General features: G+C 39.0%; 2 protein-coding genes across 2 annotated transcripts; both read right to left on the bottom strand.

Annotated features, from left to right (window-relative positions):
- Nucleotides 1-3,577: 3,577 nt before the first annotated feature.
- Nucleotides 3,578-4,852, bottom strand: LOC115661921 (BRASSINOSTEROID INSENSITIVE 1-associated receptor kinase 1-like). Its single transcript, XM_030584115.2, has one exon. It carries the CDS (start codon nucleotides 4,850-4,852, stop codon nucleotides 3,578-3,580), a length of 1,275 nt encoding a protein of 424 aa, XP_030439975.2.
- Nucleotides 4,853-6,177: 1,325 nt separating this feature from the next.
- LOC115664830 (rust resistance kinase Lr10-like) lies at nucleotides 6,178-21,532 on the bottom strand. Its single transcript, XM_056302992.1, has 4 exons — nucleotides 21,304-21,532; nucleotides 20,851-21,051; nucleotides 7,051-7,183; nucleotides 6,178-6,805 (listed from the first exon to the last, which is right to left on the bottom strand). Exons 1-4 carry the CDS (start codon nucleotides 21,530-21,532, stop codon nucleotides 6,178-6,180), a joined length of 1,191 nt encoding a protein of 396 aa, XP_056158967.1.
- Nucleotides 21,533-22,058: the final 526 nt, after the last annotated feature.

The raw sequence follows: 22,058 nt of genomic DNA, 5'->3' as shown, positions 1-22,058 counted from the left end.
GCTATCGTGTATCCACGTTGGTCCGTGGCCATCGATGTATATCAATATCCACGAAGGCTCTTATGGTCATTGACAATAGTATGCGTGTCCAGTGTTGATAGCGACTCGACCTCAAGTCACGTGCTTGCTCACGCCGATTCTCATGACCTGGTTAATTTTTTGTGCAAACAAAGTAGAAAAGCATAAAAGCAGCACGATCAACGTCCAGGTTACGATGGAAGTAATGTAATTCTCAGAATCAGGAGACTCTCATCGGTGATTTTTCAGCTGAACAACAACTCCACGGAACGATTATCGGGGATGCGTTAGTGATAAGTCATCGTGACACAGACAAGAACCAAAGTCCACCATGTCCATATAAAATTTTGGGCGGAATAACATCGTTTTGGTACTGGTCCCATCTCTGCTCCAAGTTAATAGCCCCTTCAAGAATTTGGACTACTACCAACATATTAAGTCTTTTTTCCGGGTGAGTTGCGTGCAAAGTAGAGCTAGCTGGATCGTTTTCTCGATTTTGCTTTCCTTGTGACCGCTCCGTATTTCTCCATCGACTAGCCTTTCCAAGTCTTTCTCTTTGAAAAGCACGCCTGCCCATTCAGGTAGCAGCAGCCCCAGAGGACTGATCTATCTTTGAGCACTTCTACCCCTGATGAGTTGGAGAAGGGTCACGCCGAAACTATAGACTTCACTCTTCACCAAGCTCATTCCACTCTTGGAGTACTCTGGATCAAGACAACCGTCCGTCCCGCCTATTTGGGTGCTAAGAAAGCTGGGGCTAAAGAAGCTGGTTTCCTTGAAAACACCCTTCTCTTCATCCTGGTCCATGAAGATGGCCATCGTGAAATTGCCAATACGAGCCTCAAAGTTCTTGCCCAGCAATATCTTACGGGGCTTGATGTCCCAATGGATTACCCCGTGATTGTGCAAATGCGAAATCCTTCTCGCAGCTCCAACAGCTATCTTCTTCCTGGTGGGCCAATCAAGTGGGAGCTTCACAGACGGCCGTCCCCTCTTAGAAACGAGGACAAGCTTCTATTAGGCATGAAGGAATACACAAGCATGTACTCTTTCAGTTCCGACAACGAGCAAAAGCCGAGAACTGGGACCGGGTTCCAATGCGAGGGCATGTTTCCCAATTTCACTTCTGTATGGAACCCTCTCATCTCCAAATGGGAACGCTTGGCAATTCTTTTTATGGCCACTTTAGAGCCGTCTGCCTAGAGTCCTTCATATACTCGACCAAACCCGCCCCTGCCCACAATCTTTTCATCACTGAAGTGGTCGGTAGCAGCCTATAGCTCACAGAAAGCAAACCTTTCTAAGGCGTCCTTGGCAAAGCTCCAGATCAGAACCAGGAAACTGGAGAGATTCACTTGGCCTACAACACGAACAACCAGATTTGGAAGCCTGAATTGTCTGGCACAGCGAAGCCCTGGCAGCGGCTCGGTGGGATGTTACAGGTTTCTTGAAACTGTAACCAGGAATATATGGCAGGCAAACAGTCAATGACAAAGAAGCATACGGCCGGGAGTCCTAGTTAAAATTGGGAGGATCTTCAGTGAGATCGATGGTGTCGAATTTGAAGACCATGGTTCGACTCCTACAAGGAAAATTGAGCTCAGATTACTCCAACCCGTCACGTAGATATTGAGAACATTAATGTTGTATTTGTAGGTGAGCACGGAAAGCATAAACTAGCAATTCTTAGCTTGTCTTTCTCAATTTTTTGGGCCCTTGCCATTTTCTTCTGGTGAGCAGCAAATTCAAAGACGGCGTATTCCCAGGAATGACATCAAAGGATCAATATATCTAAACCAAGTGAACCATCACGCTGTTTCTTTTCCTTTTTCTTTGGGCAAAAGCACTGCCCCTCTGCGTTGATACTTACACGATCATATCCGCACCACGCAAATGCTCAATGCACGCTCTGAAATCTTTTGCCTGGTCTTCTGTTTATGAATGAAATGCCTGCGAAATGGATGTGGCGAATCAGGACGCCACCCTTTGCCGAAAAATCCACATTTTGATCTGATTAAATGAATAATCTTGACACAGTCTCATAAACTATTTCTGATCTCGACATCTCAGATTTAGGGTTCCCTTTCCCCTTCGCGCCAAAATTTCTTGACAAAGCGGGACATATCGCCTCCTGGACAACTGTTTCTGCAACAATGAACCAACCAGTGGACGTGTCGAATGGCTTATGGGATTTTGGTCTGGGCTTTCCTAACTTTCTAATTTTTAGGTTTCAGATGAGACTGCTCGAGGTTTCTTGATGATCTGCAGCTGCAACTTCACACCAGCATTTTCATCACAAACATCATTTTCGTGATTATCGTCGACATGCACGTAGAAAGTTGGAAAAAGCAAAAGCGACTGAGGGAAAGATAAGTAGGAAATAAAGCCGCAGCTCGAGCCACCAGAGACTCGCCAGGAGATGAAAAGATGCGTAAGGAAGGTGCGCATGAATGAGAGAGAAGCGGCTAAACGAGAGAGAAGATGGAGAACAAAAAGACACGGATAAATAAAAATCATTAATACCACAAAAAATCCTAAATCGGTAGACCTATTTATCCAAACTAATTTTTTACTACCAAAAACCGAAAATCGGTATATTTGTGATAAATTTATCATCCATTAGTATCCGTTAAATTGGATTAATACAAAAAAAATCACAAATCGGTACACCTGTGACAAGCGGGTGGTAAAACTCCAAACTGATACACCTACCAACTGTCATATGTTATCCAAATTAGCAATTTAACTATAAAATTCAACGGAAAACAAATAAATTGTAAATTTATCACAGGTGTACCAATTTTGAATTTTTGGTGGTAAAAAAGGTTAGTTTAGGGTAAATTTACCACGGATGTACCACTTTTGGGTGGTTAAGAAAATTAATTTTTGGTAAATTTATCATAAGTGTACCAGTTTGAGGTTTTTCGTAATATTAACTCTAAATAAAAGTGAGATAAAAAAACAATATAGTATCAAATCAAAAGGTTTAGATCCAGAGTAAGACGGATGAACCCGAACCCAACAATTAAGCAGGTAATATTCCTAATCCAAATTTACTATCTCTCCACCATAATTGGAAGGAGTGAAAATCCCCACTTACCTTGAAAACTTTCTTCTTTAAAGCCACGACCCGAGAACTCAATTAGTGCTTACCCGGCGAAGACAGAGTAAGTAGCGGCGAAGCCCGTCTCAAGATCTTTAATTATTTCTTCTCAGTCTTTTCGTAGACCATGATTTGGCAACAGAAGAGGATTAGACCGAACGTAAAGAACTCATGTCCTAGCCTATTACATTCCAATAAAAAAAACATGTCCGGGCAACAAGATATCCTAATTTACATCGAATTTTCTGAGTCAAGCTAATTCCAATATATGATGGCCTTTGATAAAAACAATCTAGATTTAAAGTAAAATATAACAAGAACGTCATCAATCTGACAAAATAAAAGGAAACGCTCGAATTAAGCAAAAAAAAGATTCAAGGGTATTTGGAATTAATGATCAAGCTGAGGCAGACACAATTTCACGAGTGAATCTCGAGCAACACGATCTTGGAAGGATCATCTAGGACCAGATGATTCGTCTTTACTTGGACAAGAAGAAGAGTAGCTCGAAATTGAGAGATTATCTAGGCCAGGTAATTCGTCTTCAAGTTGATACTCCTCCCATCTTTTCTCCAAGCCAATAATTCCTTCAAGAAATAGGACTGCTTCAGCCATATAAGGTCGTTTTTTGGGGTCGAGTTGCGTGCAAAGTAGAGCCAGGCGCACAGTTTTCTCGACTTCACTCTCGTTATAGCCGCTCGGCATATTGGTATCGACTAGCCTTTCCCACTGTTCGTTTTCTGAAAGGGCATGTGCCCATGCACACAACCCCAGTTCATTTCCATCGAGGCAGGTTGTTTCCCAAACTCTTCGACCACTTATGAGTTCAAGAAGCGTCATGCCAAACCCATAAACATCGCTCTTTACTGAGTATGTTCCAGTAAAGCTCGCTAGATCCATGTAACCAATTGTCCCCATTGTGCTGGACCTGAAATAAGCGTCTTCACCATTGGGTTCTCCTTCGCAAACAGCCTTCTCTTTGTACTCGTCCATGAACAAGGCCAACCCAAAATCTCCAATATGAGCCTCAAAGTCCTCATTTAACAGTATATTAGCGGGTTTAATGTCCCTGTGAATTATCCTCAGATCATGCAAATGGGAAATCCCTCTCGCAGCTCCAATTGCTATCTTCTTCCTGGTGGGCCAATCAAGTGGGGGCTTCTCTGTTGACTGTCCTCTTAAAAGGAGGGAGTCTAGGCTTCCGTTCACCATGAAAGTGTACACGAGCGTGTATTCTCCATGTTTCGATGACAAACAAAAGCCATGAACGGGAAGCAGATTCCGATGCCAAATCATATTCCCCAATTTTACTTCAGCACGGAGTATCAATACCAGAGCGGGATGTCTAGTGAGTCTTTTTATCGCCACTCTGGATCCATCCCCCAAGAGTCCTTCGTACACACAACTGAACCCACCCTTGCCCACCTTCTTTGTCTCACTGAAGTTGTTGGTAGCGCCCTTCAGCTCGCGGACAGTGAATCTTTTAAGGCGTCCTTCCTCGGGACATTGGATCGGTTCGCTTGGCCTCCAGCAACCGAACTTCGAAGCTGAATTGGCCAAGCGCAGAGACGCACCGGCAGCGACCTGGCAGGATGTTGTAGCTTTGATGAAACTGCAGCCAGCAGGATTAAGTGGCAGACAAATCGTCGATGACCGAGAAGCAGGCGTTGATTGCGGATCGAAATCGGGAGGATCTTTGGTGAGATCGATGGTTGAAAACTTGAAGGTCATGGTTCTTCGTTCTTCTGAAACACCACACTCCTCTGAAATTAAGCTCGGATTGCTCGAATTTTTTTATTTTTTCGCAAACGGGAGCAGGAGGAGGAAGGAAGAAGGGTTTTCTGCTGCAGAGGTGAGCCTGAGCTGAGTCTGGATATTCACAGTTTTATATTTTGGTGGTCTGTCATGCCTGCAGGGAGATGCTTCCCAGTAAAATCGTAGAACGAAGCACGCACCTGCACTTAATCAAAGCCAATAGAAACAGCACTAGTGGGGTTCCACACGCTTTGTGGAGTTGTATATCATGCTTGTTATCTCCCACCAACCCTTTGGACAAGAGCGATGACTCCAGCCAGTCAGTCGTCTTGGTTTCTTTCGCTTCTCCCCTAAGCTGTTTCCCCTCTTGGTACGTCGAACTTTCTTTGGGAAATTTAGTCCAACGCTTACAATTTCTATGTTGTGTCTGAATGCAATTCAGCCCGTTTCCTCGGCTGACACCGACACCAGCTATTAAGTTGAATTATAGGCCCGGGCAAACCACCTTCATCTGGTGGAAGAAGAATTGAAGCAAGAGGTGTAATGGATCACGTTCCTTTGTTCCATGAGTAACGCCAACTAATGACTTCCATCTCGAAAACGAAAGGTAAAAATTTTACTTTTGCCCCTGAAGTTATGTTCTCTTTCCAATCAAGTCCTTTTACGTATGACTTGTCTAATCAAGTCATTGAACTTGCTTAAATTTTCTTATCAAGTGTCTCTTACACAGATTCCAATCAATTAGTACAGATATATGCTTCGGTATAAACCCAGAAAATTGCTCCACAAGCCCTTCCAAATCAAGCAAGGAATCTATTGGAACTAATTATGTTCCGTCATATGAGGAAACCTATCTCTACCTGCATTTATAATGAAAGATATTGTGGTCCATGAATCCTAGCTTATCTCGAAGATTTTCCCTTCGACGTGATTTACTTATTTATTTTACTTCAACTCAATCTAGCCTAACAGGCTGCCTTTTAGAAACAGGTGTGGAACTGCAACATCTTGGAGATTCATAAATCATTGAACATTTCACGGGGTGGGTGTTAGCCAAAGAAAATGGACGAAGTGTCTCACTGAATAACAACCAAAGAATCAACCAATGAACATAAGTGGAAAAGCATAAAAGCAGCACAATCATTATCCAGGTTACAATAGAAGTCATGTAATTCTCAGAATCAGGACAATCTCATCGGCGATCTTATGACTGAGCAACAACTCCACGAAACTATTATCGGGGATGTGGTATTGATTAGTCTTTGTGACAGAGAGAAGATGCCGAGTCCGCCATGTCCATATTAGAGTTTGGGCAGCCATTGACGCGTCGGCATAATGCTGTCATTTTCGGACTCCTCCCCCCTCTTCTCCGAGCTAATAGCCCCTTCAAGAATTTGGACTACTTCCACCATATTAGGTTGTTTTCTGGGGTCGAGTTGCGTGCAAATTAGGGCTAGCAGGATGGTTTTCTTGACTTCGCCTTCCTTATGCCCGCTCCTTATGTCAGCATCGACTAGCCTTTCTGACTTTTCATCTTTGAAAAGCACCCCTGCCCATTCAGGTAGCAGCAGCCCCGGAGAACTGATTCTTCTCTGAGCACAACGACTGCTGATGAGTTCGAGAAGGGTCACCCCAAAACCATAGACATTGCTCTTCACTGAGCACATCCCACTTTTGGAGTACTCTGGATCGAGATAACCATACGTCCTGCCTATTTGGGTGCTAACAAAGCTGAGGCTAAATAAGCTGGCTTCCTTGGAAACACCCTTCTCTTCATCCTTGTCCATGAAGATGGCCTTCCCGAAATCACCAATACGAGCCTCAAAGTTCTCATCCAGCAGTATGTTATGGGGCTTAATGTCCCCATGGATTACGCCGTGATTGTGCAGATGGGAAATTGCTCTCGCTGCTCCGAGAGCTATTTTCTTCCTGGTGGCCAATCAAGACAGAGCTTCATGGACGGTCTTCCTCTTAGAAACGAGAACAAGCTTCCATTAAGCAGTTCTTACGACGAGCCAAACCAGAGAACCGGGACCAAGTTCCAATGCGAGGGCATGTTTCCCAATTTTACTTCTGCATGGAACTCTCTCATTTCCAAATGGGATCGCACGGTGATTCTTTTTATGGCCAGTCGAGAGCCGTCTGCCAAAAGTCCTTCATATACGCGACCAAACCTGCCCCTGGCCACAATCTTTTTGTCGCTGAAATGGTTGGTAGCTGCCTGTAGCTCACAGAAAGCTACCCTCTTTAAGATGTCCTTGCCAAAGCTCCAGATCAGAACCAGGAAACTGGAGAGATTCATTTGGCCTACAACAGGAACAACCAGATTCGGAAGCCTGAATTGTCAGGCACAACGAAGCCCTGGTAGTAGCCTGGGGATGTTACTGGTTTCTTGAAACTGCAACCAGGAAATATGGCAGGCAAGTCGTCGATGATTGAGAAGCAGGCGGCGAGTCGGAATCAAAATCGAGAGGATCTTCAGTGAGATCGACAGGTGGCGAATTTGAAGACCGTGGTTTGGCTTTTGTACTCCTAGAAGGAAATTGAAGCTCAAATTACTCAAATCCTTCACATATATAATGAGAACCAGGAAGCTAAATTCACATCCAAAATGGCCAAAAACACACCATAAAATTTAAATTAGTCTTTCCAATAATGAATGCTAGGAGGACTCCATTTCCAAAGCACACTTCTTTTTGTTTTGATCTTCTCTCTCGTTTAGCTTGCTTCTCTGAGGATCCCCTCCACTGTACACAGGGCACCGCCTTACTGAGTATGGAAACGTGGCTTTAACACCATTTGTCTAGTTCGGAAGCGTGTTGGTGGCAATACGAGAAAATTATAATCGATAATTCGAATAATAGTTATACTAAAATACGGTACAAGTAAGACACTAAAATAAAAATACATCTCTTGAAACCATCAAGCACTATACGTCAACAGCAAAGACCATACCTCGTTATTACAATTTATTTTCTCACGCCACGGACAAGACATTCGGAACAAACTACCTCGTTGAAAGACATAATCCGCCCGTTTTATTTCCCTCCCTCACTATATTTGTAATAAAATTCATTTTTTTATTTGAAAAAGCAGAGAGAGCTAAAAGAAATTGAGAGGGCAGGTATCATCAAAATATTATGGTGCTGTTTTATGCACCGCCATTCATTTAAACACGATTTGATTGAATCGATAACGTCAAATAACCGGTTAAGTTGAACACAAAAATTCGAGGACCAATTTTTTCTGTGTTGGTAACTACTGAGATGACAATTTCTAGGACTGGACATAAGCTCTATTCGGACACGACAAGAAAATTAGCAGGCATATGTTATTGCTAATCGGGCGTGCATAGCAATTGTATTGACCCACTTGACATGATTGATTCGCGTTCATCACTGTTATTTCGACATGAAACGAATATCACCCCACGGAACGATACATCTAATTGGTACTGAACCAAATCATTATTTCGGTGTTTATTTTACGAAGTCGTGGAAGCAATCCTGATGGAAAAATTCTATAATTGCGGATTTTTTCAAGGAGGGCCGCATCCTGATCCGACCCATCCATTCCGCAGGCATTTCATTCATAAACAGAAGACTAGGTCAAAAGATTGCAGAGCGATTGTTGAGCGTTTGAGGGGTGCGGATATGATCATGCAAGTCTCGACGCATGGGAACGGATTGCGTCTGCCCAAAGAAGAAGGAAAAGAAACAGCGCGATTGACCCAATCTTTTTGGACTCGGTTCAGATATATTGATCCTCTGATGCCATTCCTAGAGGTCATCTTCTTCGAATTTACGGCTCACCAGAAGACAATGGGAAGGGCCCGAGAAACATAAGCTAAGAATTGCTGGTTTAAGCTTTACCTGTTCGCCTGCAAAAACTAATATTACATTCTTCATTAGGCTTGCACAATTTCCATTCCTTATTGCCTCCTAACACACTCTTATCACATTGAATTGAACACATTATCCTTGTGGGTTCCACTCTTATTTTAATACTATTTCTTACTTTTTTCTCTTCTTTTTCTTTTGTTTTAATTTTATTAGAAGACAAAACTGCCTACATCCCTTTCAAACAACTTTTTTTTCACTCTAGCTGCATTTTCCACACCATTACATTTCAACGTTTCCTTCATGTTTGTCTTCTCCTAAACTTATTCCGCAATTATTAACTTTATTTCCCTGGATAATCCCCATGATCATGAATTTTTCAACTTCAATTTTCGATGCAAATTTACAAGAATTTACTCAAAGATTGATTATGTGGTTGATGAATGCATTATACAAAATTTACTCATCTTTCGTTGTATTGTTTTTTGTGGTGCAGTCACTATGGAAGACAATATTGAAGAGGACCCAAATTGGTTAAATGTATCTATTAATAATGAAACTATGGATAGGTAACAACAATCAATTATGTCAACAACTTCATTTGGAGCTTCTTACACTAAACATTGAAACTTATTCTTCAATATATGTGTGTTTTAAGTGAACTCTTATTGACGTAAATAAAAACTTTTATTGTTTGCTTCAAGTAAAATATTTTTTTTCGAGATGGTAACCTTTCTAGGGGAGCCAAACAGCTGAACGAACAATATCGTTTGTTAAGTTGCATATCAATTTGTTATTATTACAGTGGATAATGTTATTTTCATTGATGGTTCCATGAAAATCATGATGCATTTAGTATTGACAAAAAATATGTGTTTGCAAATGGTTTGAATGGCTCGTCTTACAATATCGTTACAATTGTCATAATTTCTTGTCAATAGCTAATTATACATGCAATCAAGGCAAATATAGTATTCCATATAATAATGTTTTAGGGAGCATTTTCTTTTGGATTTGCTTGATAGTAATGGATGTTTAGAATTTTTTATGTACTGAACTCTATCATATTTTTAATTTTCTTTTCAAAAATATCTCTTAAAACATCATGCAATGATGGCATGAAAAATAAATAAAAATTAAACTATTAGATTCACCAGATAAAATGAAATTTGAGCAGTCAAATTACACAGACTATGACGTAATGACATATATCAAAGTTATAATTAAACGAAATGCATACTAAAACTGGTAGATTGAGTCTTTTCACTCTTACTTGTTCTTAGGTTATTCTTTAAAAAATAGTTTCCTAGTACAAAAAAGAGAAATACACAACTTATTAACACAATATTTAGTTAGCTATCTACCAAATAAACTCTTTTTCAGAAAAGAGGGACACCAATTTTGTTCCAAATGGAGAAGGAAAAGGAAAAACCCAAAAAAGAAGAAAAAAGGCAAGAAACAATAGTAAATCAATAATAGGCTCCACATTTAACCTTAACAAATGTTGTTTGTAATGGCCATGGGTAGTTTCGTATTTAGTAAAATTGAAACAAAAGAAAATGCAGAACGAAATGGTAAAAAAAATCGTCTTAAATCAAGAGTGCGATGCGGTAGTCAATTAGGTGAAAATAGGAAACAGCGGTGATCAAGAGGCATTGAATTTTATCTGAGAAAGGAAACCGCCGCGCGCTTTGCACGGGCGTCCGAAACGCCCAACAAGGAATTTGCTTCCCGCTCAGCTCGCCATTTTCGGTGAATTCACAACTTTCGAGTCACGACGCTCCTTCACCGTGATGCGAGGCAGCTTCGACCCATGATGCAATCGGTAGCCTCGGCTTCGTCGACCCTCTCGACCTCGCGACCCCCAGAGCTGCATTCACAGGAGGGAGGGAGGGAGGAAAGACAGCGAGCACGGCGACTCGTTGATGGTCCGGTCTTTTTACACCCTTTAGTGACTCGTGTTGCCGCTAATGGCGCATGTAGCGGTTAAATCCGAATTGGGAATCGCTACACTGCGATTGCGAGGATTTGATTATGGATACTGATTGTCAGTGGAGATGCGCATCTTATCTTTTCACGACGTGTATTGCTCGAGTCTGTCATCGTGTTCCAAGTTCAACTCGCGCAGGCTTGCGGCAGTTATGTCCCGATCGGTTTTAGGGCTCTAATCGCGATGAACAGTGCGAAATACTGCTGTCCAAAGCATATTGATTGCTGTTATAAGATTTTGGAGCCCCGGTTACCTACAGTGAGATATTATGGTACCATTGTTGAATTTGAACTGAAATTTTGTTAATGAAATGTGCCTGCGGTGGCTTGAGTATAAATTGGTATATGTAGCTCGGATCATTCTATCGTCAGTTCAGTTCTCGTTCCGACACACTGCCTATCTACTATGTAGAGTCCCCATTTTGGGGATTGATTGGGATTTCAGGCTTCTTGCTGGTTTCCTAAATCTGTGTATCATGCGCAGTTAAGGGTAACTATTTGGCGATGAAGTGTATCGAAATGCAAAATGTGCTCGCCCTCACTTCACAACATTTTCAAATTAAGTTGATCTGTACCTATACAACTTTGCTCGAGTGCTGCAAACTTCCAATTATGTCGCAGAAGGCTTGCTGAAGTGGCCGATCATGCTCTTCTCAAAGGCTACACAATGTATTGGTGTTGGATTGTCATCAAGTAATGGTGGAACAGAGAATTTAAACTTCGATTAGTTGAACTGTGAAACATGTAAATAAATCTCAGATGTGATAATCACATGTGACCGTCATACGCAAGGGAAGTAAAATACGATGCAAAATAAGATGTAGTGACTTGTGAGTTGTGACTACATGCAGAATTGCGGAAAGAGTTTCCATCAGTAAAAGCAGCAGAATGTGTAGCGTTCCATGTGGTAATGCCGTTATAGTTCGTAGCATTCATCAACGACAACCATCATCAACACGTTAACAGATGCCGCAGGCGACCATTCCGAACATACACAGAAACAGCCCATCAATCGCAGCCAAACATCAAACAAACTCAAACTTCCATCAACCACGTCGTACAAAATAGCAACTATGAAATAAATATAAAAGACAATCTACCATATGAATTCAAAAACAAGGATTTTAGCTGACACCGTAATCGTTTAATCAGTAGATGGTTCATTTCATGAAAAGGAACATGCTCGTAAATGCTCAAGATAGACCAGAACCAGATTGAATCATTTGGACGTTTTAACAAACACGTTGTGAGCGCAGATTGAGGAGAAAGTATGGACGGCTCTAGAGCTCGAACTCACACTCGGATTTGAAGGGAATCGACAAACAAAGCTCAAAATCAACAAATGATGGCTAACATAATTTTGTTATAGTTTGAAACTGTGTTCATTCCAGTGTTTTAACTTTCTAGCAATTCCGTTAGCTTAGCTACTTCTGCTAGTATATTTAGCCAATGCTTGCTCGCACTGAGGTATTTTATATGAGTTTTAGGGATAGATTGCACGAATTAGGAGAAGCATATGCACGTGATTTTTGGGTTCTTCTTTATTCCTTTCTGTCATACACCCAAGTAATTTCTGGTTCTTATGCTAGTATACGCCCAAGCATGTGCACGTGATGGAAACTCTCTGTTCCGTATAATCTGGCTGTTCAGACATCACTTGTTTCTGTTGCTTATTCAAGGAGAGCTGAATATATGGTTACTGGGAATAGTTTCTTTCTTACAAAGTGGCTTTGATGCTGACCATTTCTCCCTCTTTTCCTAAGTCTCTATTGGTTTTATATTTTTGAGGTGAAAGCCTGGTTAAGTTCATGCTTGCCAGACACAGGAAAGGGTAAAAGCAGAGCTTATAAGAACATCACCTATGACGCCGTAGAACGTTACGCGCGATACATATCTCTTATGGTTATTAATTTTTATTCATAATTAGGCAAGCGGAAGTTAAAAGAACATTTCTTAACCAAGAAATTCGCACAAGTATGATTTAAGTACTTATACTTCTTTATTTACATTACTTATTAGATTTACAACTTCATTCCATAGTTCATATAATCACAAAAGACAAAAGTCTGATTAGGTCGAAGTTGCCTATCTTCATACTAGATTATACTCCAAAAGTCTACCCCTACAAAAGACTGATGACGTCATGGATCGATAACTTTGCCCTCCATTGTTGGACCATCATCAACCATGTCGAAGCCCCTCAACGGGGCAACTAACTCACTGTCGAGGTTACAGTACCATGCGACAAATCAATAGGGAACCCGCTCTATAAAATCCACGTCGATCCACATAGTAGAGCTACATTTAGTATATAGTACTCATACTCATGCGTTAGCTTCATTACTTCTCCTCCTGAACTCTCTCGAGGCATCACGTACCACACAGTAGGGCATCCCGAAACTTGGGGCATCGTCACCTTTTGATTTATGGGTGACGGAATTATATTATTATCATACAAACCACGACAATAAGTATTTACATGCATTTCAATACGCATACCCACCTTCTTGCTCCATAACATATTCCTCAAGAAATGCGACCTTAGTCCAACAAACTAGTATGAAGCAATATGTAGTAATACTCATTAGTTTAATATATTCAGAACCTAAGTATATTTCAAAAGTGGTTCTAAATAAGCCAATCACTATATTCAAGTATTAAGTCTGAATGTAAATCTAGACATGAATCTGGACACACGAATGAATATATTCTGGAATTGAGTCTGGACGTAAATTTGAACAACAAATGGGTAGATTCAAAGTTTGAACAAATAACTGAGTGTAATATGAATCTTGATAAACAATGGGTATTTCTGAGTCTGTACAAAATATATGGGTATATGCAAAGTCTGAACAAATAACTGAATATATTCTCAATCGAGACAAACAATGAGTATTTTTTAGTCTAGACATATAAAGGAGTATATTCTTATGACAAAGTGAATACTTTCAAATTTTGAAGGAAAATACATCTAGTTTTAGAAAGAAAATATATTCGGGCTCACAAAGTCTACTCGGGTTCAAATTTAAACAAATTCAGATTCAAAGAGTAAAATCTGCTCGGGTTCATGAGTAAATGGGCTTAGATTCAGAGAGTAAAATTTGCTTGGGTTCAAAAGTAACTAGGTTCTGATTTAGAGAGTAAAGTCTACTCGGGTTCAAAAATATATAGACTTTGAGAGTAAAATCTATTCGGTTCAAAAATACACATCTCCAGATTTTGAGAGTAAAATCTACTCAAGTTCATAAATACATATATCCAGATTTTAGAGAGTAAAGTCTACTCGAGTTCAGAAATACATATATCCAGATTTTGAAAGTAAAATCTACTCGGTTCATAAATCAATAGATTTTACGAACAACAGTAAAGCTTGAACTTACAAATATAACTTTTTTAAGTTCAAATTCAACGTTTTCACTCACCATATGTACCCCCACTTAAGTAAGACGATCAAGTACCTTTTAAACATGTATGAAACTAGCAAAACGAATTCAACCATCACCTCAAATATCACATTTCTAGGTTAAGATTTAACAATTTCACTTGCCAATAATACCACACTTTAAGAAAACAATTCACCGACATTTTGAACATGTACAAGGCCAGCAAAACAAATTCAACAATCACCAAATCTACCATATTATAGCACATCAAAGTGACATATCACAACCATCCAAGTTAAAAGTGTCAAGTAGATTAAACTAACTTAACTCTAGAGTCTCCACTTACCTCGCACAAAATGTGAACATCCAAAGTTAAAACCACCTTGTAGATCTTGGATCGGATATTGTTGAAAGTAAAGTATTTTGGGAGTTTTAAGGTGAAAGAGAGAGTTACGACTAAGATGAAAAACTCTCTTCCATGTTATCAAGATGAAAAGTGAAACGTAGGAGAAGATTTTACGTGGATAATTGCATACCCTCATAAGTGGCATTTGCTCTCTTAATCTAAGGGCAAGTGTAAGAAATTAAGACTTGTTAAAGATGACTCATGGCCAAGGTAATGATGGCTTATGGCTATATGTCTTGTTAGTGTAAGAAGCTTAGCTTAAAAATGGCATGTCGCATGCTTGAATTCTCTAAGGTGACATGTGGCCATACTTTTAGTCTTCAAATGAGGCATGTGGCCATCCATTAATCCTCCAATTGCCACATGAGTCTTGGTGTATTAGGAAAAAGTAAAGTGAGATTTTATATTAAAAACAGAAAGTCATCTTCCTTTATCACCCATTAGCACAAAATAAATTATTAACATTAATTAACTAGAGTTTAACTAATAATATTACCACAATAACTAAGGCGATTGGTAAATTAATTAACACCGCTCTACTATTAACGTACACACCAACGTTTATAAATTTTAAACACGTCAAACTCGGAAAGATCACTTTCCCGAATCCGTGCCTCACAAATTTACGGTCCAATAAAGATTTCTATGTGTCCATCCAAATTCTACGATAAATAATACTTAGCTTTATAATCTAAGTATCATTATTGAATACGGAAAATTTCCAATATCACATACATATTATTACGAAATTTGCGAATATTACATCACCCATGGCTAGCACTTAATGAAGGGAAAATCTTAATGGTGCCATTGAAGATTACGTAGTTTCCAACTTCAAGCAAATAGTAAAAGCATACCTTCTAACATCATCACCCATGGCTCTACACTATGTTTCGTCCAATGTATTAATCAATTTCGCACAAATTTCGGAGCCTAATCAAAAAAGTAAACTATGATTTAATTATTCTATTTATTAACATTCTATCTATCTATCTATTACCTATAGGTAGAGTAGCCTGGTGAATTGCCACAACCACAGACTGCAAGCAGCTCCCACCTAGCCAAGCAGGTATTGTTGAAAGTAAAGTGTTTTGAGAGTTTTAATGTAAAAAAGAAAGTTACGGCTAAGATGGAAAACTCTCTTCCATATTATCAAGATGAAAAGTGAAACGTAGGAGTAGATTTTAGGTGGATAATTGCATGCACTCATAGGTGTCATTCCTCTCTCAATCTACGGCCAAGTGTAAGAAATTAATACTTGTTAGAGATAACTAATGGTCAAGGTAATGATGGCTTATGGCTAATTGTCTTGTTAGTGTAAGAAACTTAGCTTAAGAAGGGCATGCTTGAATTCTCCAAGATGGCATGTGGCCATGCTTTTAGTTTTCAAATGTGCCATGTGGCCATCCATTAATCCCCCAATTGCCACGTGAGTCGTTGTGTATTAAGAAGAAGTTTAGTGAGATTTTATATTAAAAACAGAAACTCATCTTCCTTTATCACCCATTAGCACAAAATAAATTATTAACATTAATTAACTAGAGTTTAACTAATAATATTACCACCAATAACTAAGGCGACTAGTAAATTAATTAACACCGCTCTACTATTAACGTATACACCAATGTTTATAAATTTTAAACGCGTCGAATTCAGAAAGATTACTTTCCCGAATCCGAGCCTCACAAATTTACGCTCCAACAAAGATTTATACATGTCCACCCAAATTCTACGATAAATAATACTTAGCTTTATAATCTAAGTATCATTATTAAACACGAAAAATTTCCAATATCACATACATATTATTATGAAATTTTCGAATGTTTCATCAACCATGTCTATCACTTAATGAAGGGAAAGTCTTAATGGTGCCATTGAAGATTACGTAGTTTTCAACTTCAAGTAAGTGGTAAAAGCAAATCTTCTAACATCATCACCCATGGCTCTACACTATGTTTCCTCAAATGTGTTAATCAATCCCGCACAAAATTCGTAGCCTACTAAAAAAAGTAAACTATAATTTGATTATTCTATTTATTAACATTCTATCTATCTATTATCTCTAGGGTAGAGCAGCCTGGTGGATTGCCACAACCACAAACTGCAGGCGGCCCCCACCTAGCCCAGTAGGTATTGTTGAAAGTAAAGTGTTTTGAGAGTTTTAAGGTGAAAGAGAGATTTACTGCTAAGATGCAAAAACTCTCTTCCTTATTACTAAGATGAAAAGTGAATCGTAGGAGTAGATTTTACGTGAATAATTGCATGTCCTCATAGGTGGCATTTCCCCTCTCAATCTACGGCCAAGTGTAAGAAATTAAGACTTGTTAGATATGTCTAATGGCCGGTAATGATGGCTTATGACTATGTGTCTTTTTAATGTAAGAAGTTTAGCTTAAGAATGGCATGTGGCATGTTTGAATTCTCCAAGATGGCATGTAGACATGCATTAATCCCCCAATTGCCACTTGAGTCTTGGTGTCTTAAGAGGAAGTTTAGTGAGATTTTATATTAAAAACAAAACTACTCTTTCTTTATCACCAATTAGCATAAAATAAATTATTAACACTAATTAACTAGAGTTTAACTAATAATATTACCATTAATAACTAAGGTGACCGGTAAATTAATTAATACCACTCTACTATTAATGTACATACCAACGTTTATAAATTTGAAACACGTCGAACTCGGAAATATTACTTTCCCGGATCCGCGCCTCACAAATTTACGGTCCAACAAAGATATCTACATGTCCACCCAAATTCTATAAAATTTAATATTTAGCTTTATAATCTAATTATCATTATTGAATACGGAAAATTTTTAATATTACATACATATTATTACGAAATTTCCGAATGTTGTCTTAGTGATTCCATTGAAGATTACGTAGTTTCCAACTTCAAGCAAGTGGTAAAAGCATATCTTCTAACATCATCACCCATGACTCTACACTATGTTTCCTCAAATGTGTTAATTAATCCCGCACAAAATTTGTAACCTACTAAAAAAAGTAAACTATAATTTGATTATTCTATTTTTTTAACATTCTATCTATCTATTACCTCTAGAGTAGAGCAGCCTAGTGGATTGCCACAACCACATACTGCAGGCGGCCCCCACCTAGCCCAGCAGGTATTGTTGAAAGCAAAATGTTTTTGGAGTTTTAAAGTGAAAGAGAGAGTTACGGTTAAGATAAAAAAATCTCTTTCATGTTAACAAGATGAAAAGTGAAACGTAGGAGTAGATTTTAAGTGGATAATTGCATGCACTCATAGGTGGCATTTCATCTCCTAATTTACGGCCAAGTGTAAGAAATTAAGACTAGTCAGAGATGACTAATGGTCAAGGTAATGATGGTTTATGGCTATGTGTCTTGTTAGTGTAAGAAGCTTAGCTTAAGAAGGGCAAGTCGCATGCTTGAATTTTCCAGGCTGGCATGTGGCCATGTTTTTAGTATTCAAATGTGGCATGTGATCATGCATTAATCCCCCAATTGCCACGTGAGTCTTGGTGTCTTGAGAGAAAATTTAGTGAGATTTTATATCAAAAACAGAAACTCATCTTCCTTTATCACCCATTAACACAAAATAAATTATTAACACTAATTAACTAGAGTTTAACTAATAATATTACCATCAATAACTAAGGCAACTGGTAAATTAATTAATACCGCTCTACTATTAACATACACACCAACGTTTATAAATTTTAAACACGTCGAACTCGAAAAGATTACTTTCCCGAATTCGCGCCTCATAAATTTACGGTCCAATAAAGATTTCTATGTGTCCATCCAAATTCTACGATAAATAATACTTAGCTTTATAATCTAAGTATCATTATTGAATACGGAAAATTTCCAATATCACATACATATTATTACGAAATTTGCGAATATTACATCACCCATGGCTAGCACTTAATGAAGCGAAAATCTTAATGGTGCCATTGAAGATTACATAGTTTCCAACTTCAAGTAAATGATAAAAGCAGATCTTTTAACATCATCACCCATGGCTCTACACTATGTTTCCTCAAATGTGTTAATCAATCCCGCGCAAAATTCGTAGCCTATTCAATAAAGTAAACTATTATTTGATTATTTTATTTATTAACATTCTATCTATCTATTACCTTTAGGGTAGAGCAAACTGGTGGATTGCCACAACTATAGACTGCAGGCGGCCCCCACTTAGCCCAGCAGGTATTATTGAAAGTAAAGTGTTTTGGGAGTTTTAAGCTGAAAGAGAGAGTTACGACAGATGAAAAACTCTCTTCCATGTTACCAAGATGAAAAGTGAAACGTAGGAGTAGATTTTAGGTGGATAATTGCATGCATTCATAGGTGGCATTTCCTCTCTCAATCTACGGCCAAGTGTAAGAAATTAAGATTTGTTAGAGATAACTAATGGCCAAGGTAATGATGGCTTATGGCTATGTGTCTTGTTTGTGTAAGAAGCTTAGCTTAAGAACGACATGTCACATGCTTAAATTCTCCAAGGTGGCATGTCGCCTTACTTTTAGTCTTCAAATGTGGCATGTGAGCATGCATTAATTCCCCAATTGCCACGTGAGTCATGGGGACTTAAGATGAAGTTTAGTGAGATTTTATATCAAAAACAGAAAGTCCTCTTCCTTTGTCACCCATTAGCACAAAACAAATTATTAACACTAATTAATTAGAGTTTAACTAATAATATTACCATCAATAACTAAGACGACTGGTAAATTAAGTAACACCACTCTACTATTAACGTACACACTAACGTTTATAAATTTTAAACACGTCGAACTCGATAAGATTACTTTCCTGAATCCGCGCCTCACAAATTTACAATCCAACAAAGATTTCTAAGTATCCACCCAAATTCTACGATAAATAATACTTAACTTTATAATTTAAGTATTATTATTGAACACGGAAAATTTCCAATATCACATACATATTATTACGAAATTTCCGAATGTTACATCACCCATGGCTATCACTTAATGAAAAGAAAGTCTTAATCATGGCATTGAAGATTACGTAGTTTCCAACTTCAAGCAAGTGGTAAAAGCAGATCTTCTAACATCATCACCCATGGCTCTACCCTATGTTTCGTCAAATGTGTTAATCAATCCCGCACAAAATTCTTAGCTTACTCAAAAAAGTAAATTATAATTTGATTATTCTATTTATTAACATTCTATCTATCTATTACCTTTAGGTAGAGCAGCCTGGTGGATTGCCACAACCACAGACTGCAGACGGCTCCCACCTAGCCCAGCAGGTATTGTTGAAAGTAAAGTGTTTTGAGAGTTTTAAGGTAAAAGAGAGAGTTACGGCTAAGATGAAAAACTCTCTTCCATGTTACCAAGATGAAAAGTGAAACGTAGGAGTAGATTTTAGGTGGATAATTGCATGCACTCATAAGTGGCATTTCCTCTCTCAATCTACGGCCAAGTGTAAGAAATTAAGACTTGTTAGAGATGACTAATGGCCAAGGTAATGATGGCTTATAGCTATGTGTCTTGTTAGTGTAAGAAGCTTAGCTTAAGAAGGGCATGTCGCATGCTTGAATTCTCCAAGGTGGCATGTGGCCATGCTTTTAGTCTTTAAATGTGACATGTAGCCATGCACTAATCCCTCAATTGCTACGTGAGTCTTGATGTCTTAAGAGAAAGTTTAGTGAGATTTTATATTAAAAACAGAAAGTCATCTTCCTTTGTCACCCATTAGCACAAAATAAATTATTAACACTAAATAACTGGAGTTTAACTAATAATATTACCATCAATATCTAAGGCGACTGGTAAATTAATTAACATAGCTCTACTATTAACGTACACACCAACGCTTATAAATTTTAAACACGTCAAACTCGGAAAAATTACTTTCCCGAATCCACGCCTCACAAATTTATAGTCCAACAAAGATTTCTACGCGTCCACCCAAATTCTACGATAAATAATACTTAGCTTTATAATCTAAGTATCATTATTGAACATGGAAAATTTTCAATATCACATACATATTATTACAAAATTTCCGAATGTTACATCATCCATGGCTATCACTTAATGAAGGGAAAGTCTTAATCGTGCCATTAAAGATTACATAGTTTCCAACTTCAAGCAAGCGGTAAAAGCAGATCTTCTAACATCATCACCCATGGTTCTACACTATGTTTCCTCAAATGTGCTAATCAATTCCGCACAAAATTCGAAGCCTACTAAAAAAAGTAAACTATAATCTGGTTATTCTATTTGTTAACATTCTATCTATCTATTACATCTAGGGTAGAGCAGCATGGTGGATTGCCACAATCACAGACTGTAGGCGACCCCCACCTAGCCCAGCAACCTCACCAGGCCCAACATCCTCATTCTCAAGAATCTCGTTCTCACCATCCTCATTTTCAACCTCAACAGCAGCAACATCAAAATCCTCGTTCTCACCATCCTCGTCCTCAATCTCAACAAGCTCAACAGCTTCTAAATCATTCACATGATTCCTTGCATCAGTAGTAGTCTGATTCATCACATTAGCAGTAGCCCCATTAGCATTCCCTTCAACCCCATTAGCATTAGCATTCCTTTTATTTACAGCCCCATTAATATTCCCCTAACCCCTAGCCCCATTAGCATTCCTCTAAGCCCCAACCCTATTAGCATTCTCCTAATTTACAACTCCATTAGCATTTTCCTGAGCTACAGCCTCATTAGCATTCTCTTGATTCAAACCCCATTAACATTCCCTTGAACCCCAATCCCATTAGCATTCCCCTGATTCGCTGCCCCATTAGCACGCCCCGGATTCACCCTGATTAGTATTAGCATTTTCAACAGCCCCAGCCCCAACCCCAGCTTCAACTCCAGCCCCATCCCCTACCCCATTAGCATTTCCCGCCCCAGCATTTCCAGAAGCCACAGCCCCTGTCCCAACCCCTGCCCCATTAGCATTCCTCGGCCCCAGCATTTCCAGGAGCCATAACCCTAGCCCCAGCCCCAGCCCCAACCGCCTCATTAGTACCATCACCACCACCACCATTCACACCACCACCACCCCCATCATCACCACCACCCCCATTAGCGTGATTCACATCTTCAAGATCATCCAAAAAGTAATATTCACTGTACATGATAAATAAAATTACTTACGTAAACATACCCAAAGTCCAAAAAAAAAGTACAAAATTAAAGAGAGAATTCACTGTAAACCGTCCTGAATGAAGATTCGCCTGATGTTATTCTCGGTTTCTTCTGTGCTGAGGAGGATCCTCACCCTTTACAAGATGCCAGGGTCCCCCAGATGCTCGTCTACAATTTCGGTGACAAACCGCACTTACTCGGCAGTGTGTATGAGCAAAAATCGTTGTCCACGCAGTTCTCCCACTAGCAAATCTAACTCACGTTGCGCATTACCACAGACTGCAGACGGCCCCTACCTAGCCGAGCATGTATTGTTGAAAGTAAAGTGTTTTGGGAGTTTTAAGGTAAAAGAGAGAGTTACGGCTAAGATGAAAAACCATCTTCCATATTACTAAGATGAAAAGTGAAACATAGGAGTAGATTTT

The sequence above is a fragment of the Syzygium oleosum genome, unplaced genomic scaffold (genome assembly GCF_021117445.2).
Source record: "Syzygium oleosum isolate NSW1041296 unplaced genomic scaffold, Sole_v2.1 Sole_v2.25, whole genome shotgun sequence".
Classification (NCBI taxonomy): domain Eukaryota; kingdom Viridiplantae; phylum Streptophyta; class Magnoliopsida; order Myrtales; family Myrtaceae; genus Syzygium; species Syzygium oleosum.
The sequence above is the reverse complement of the archived record's forward strand: the minus strand, read 5'-3'. Positions and strand labels throughout refer to the sequence as shown.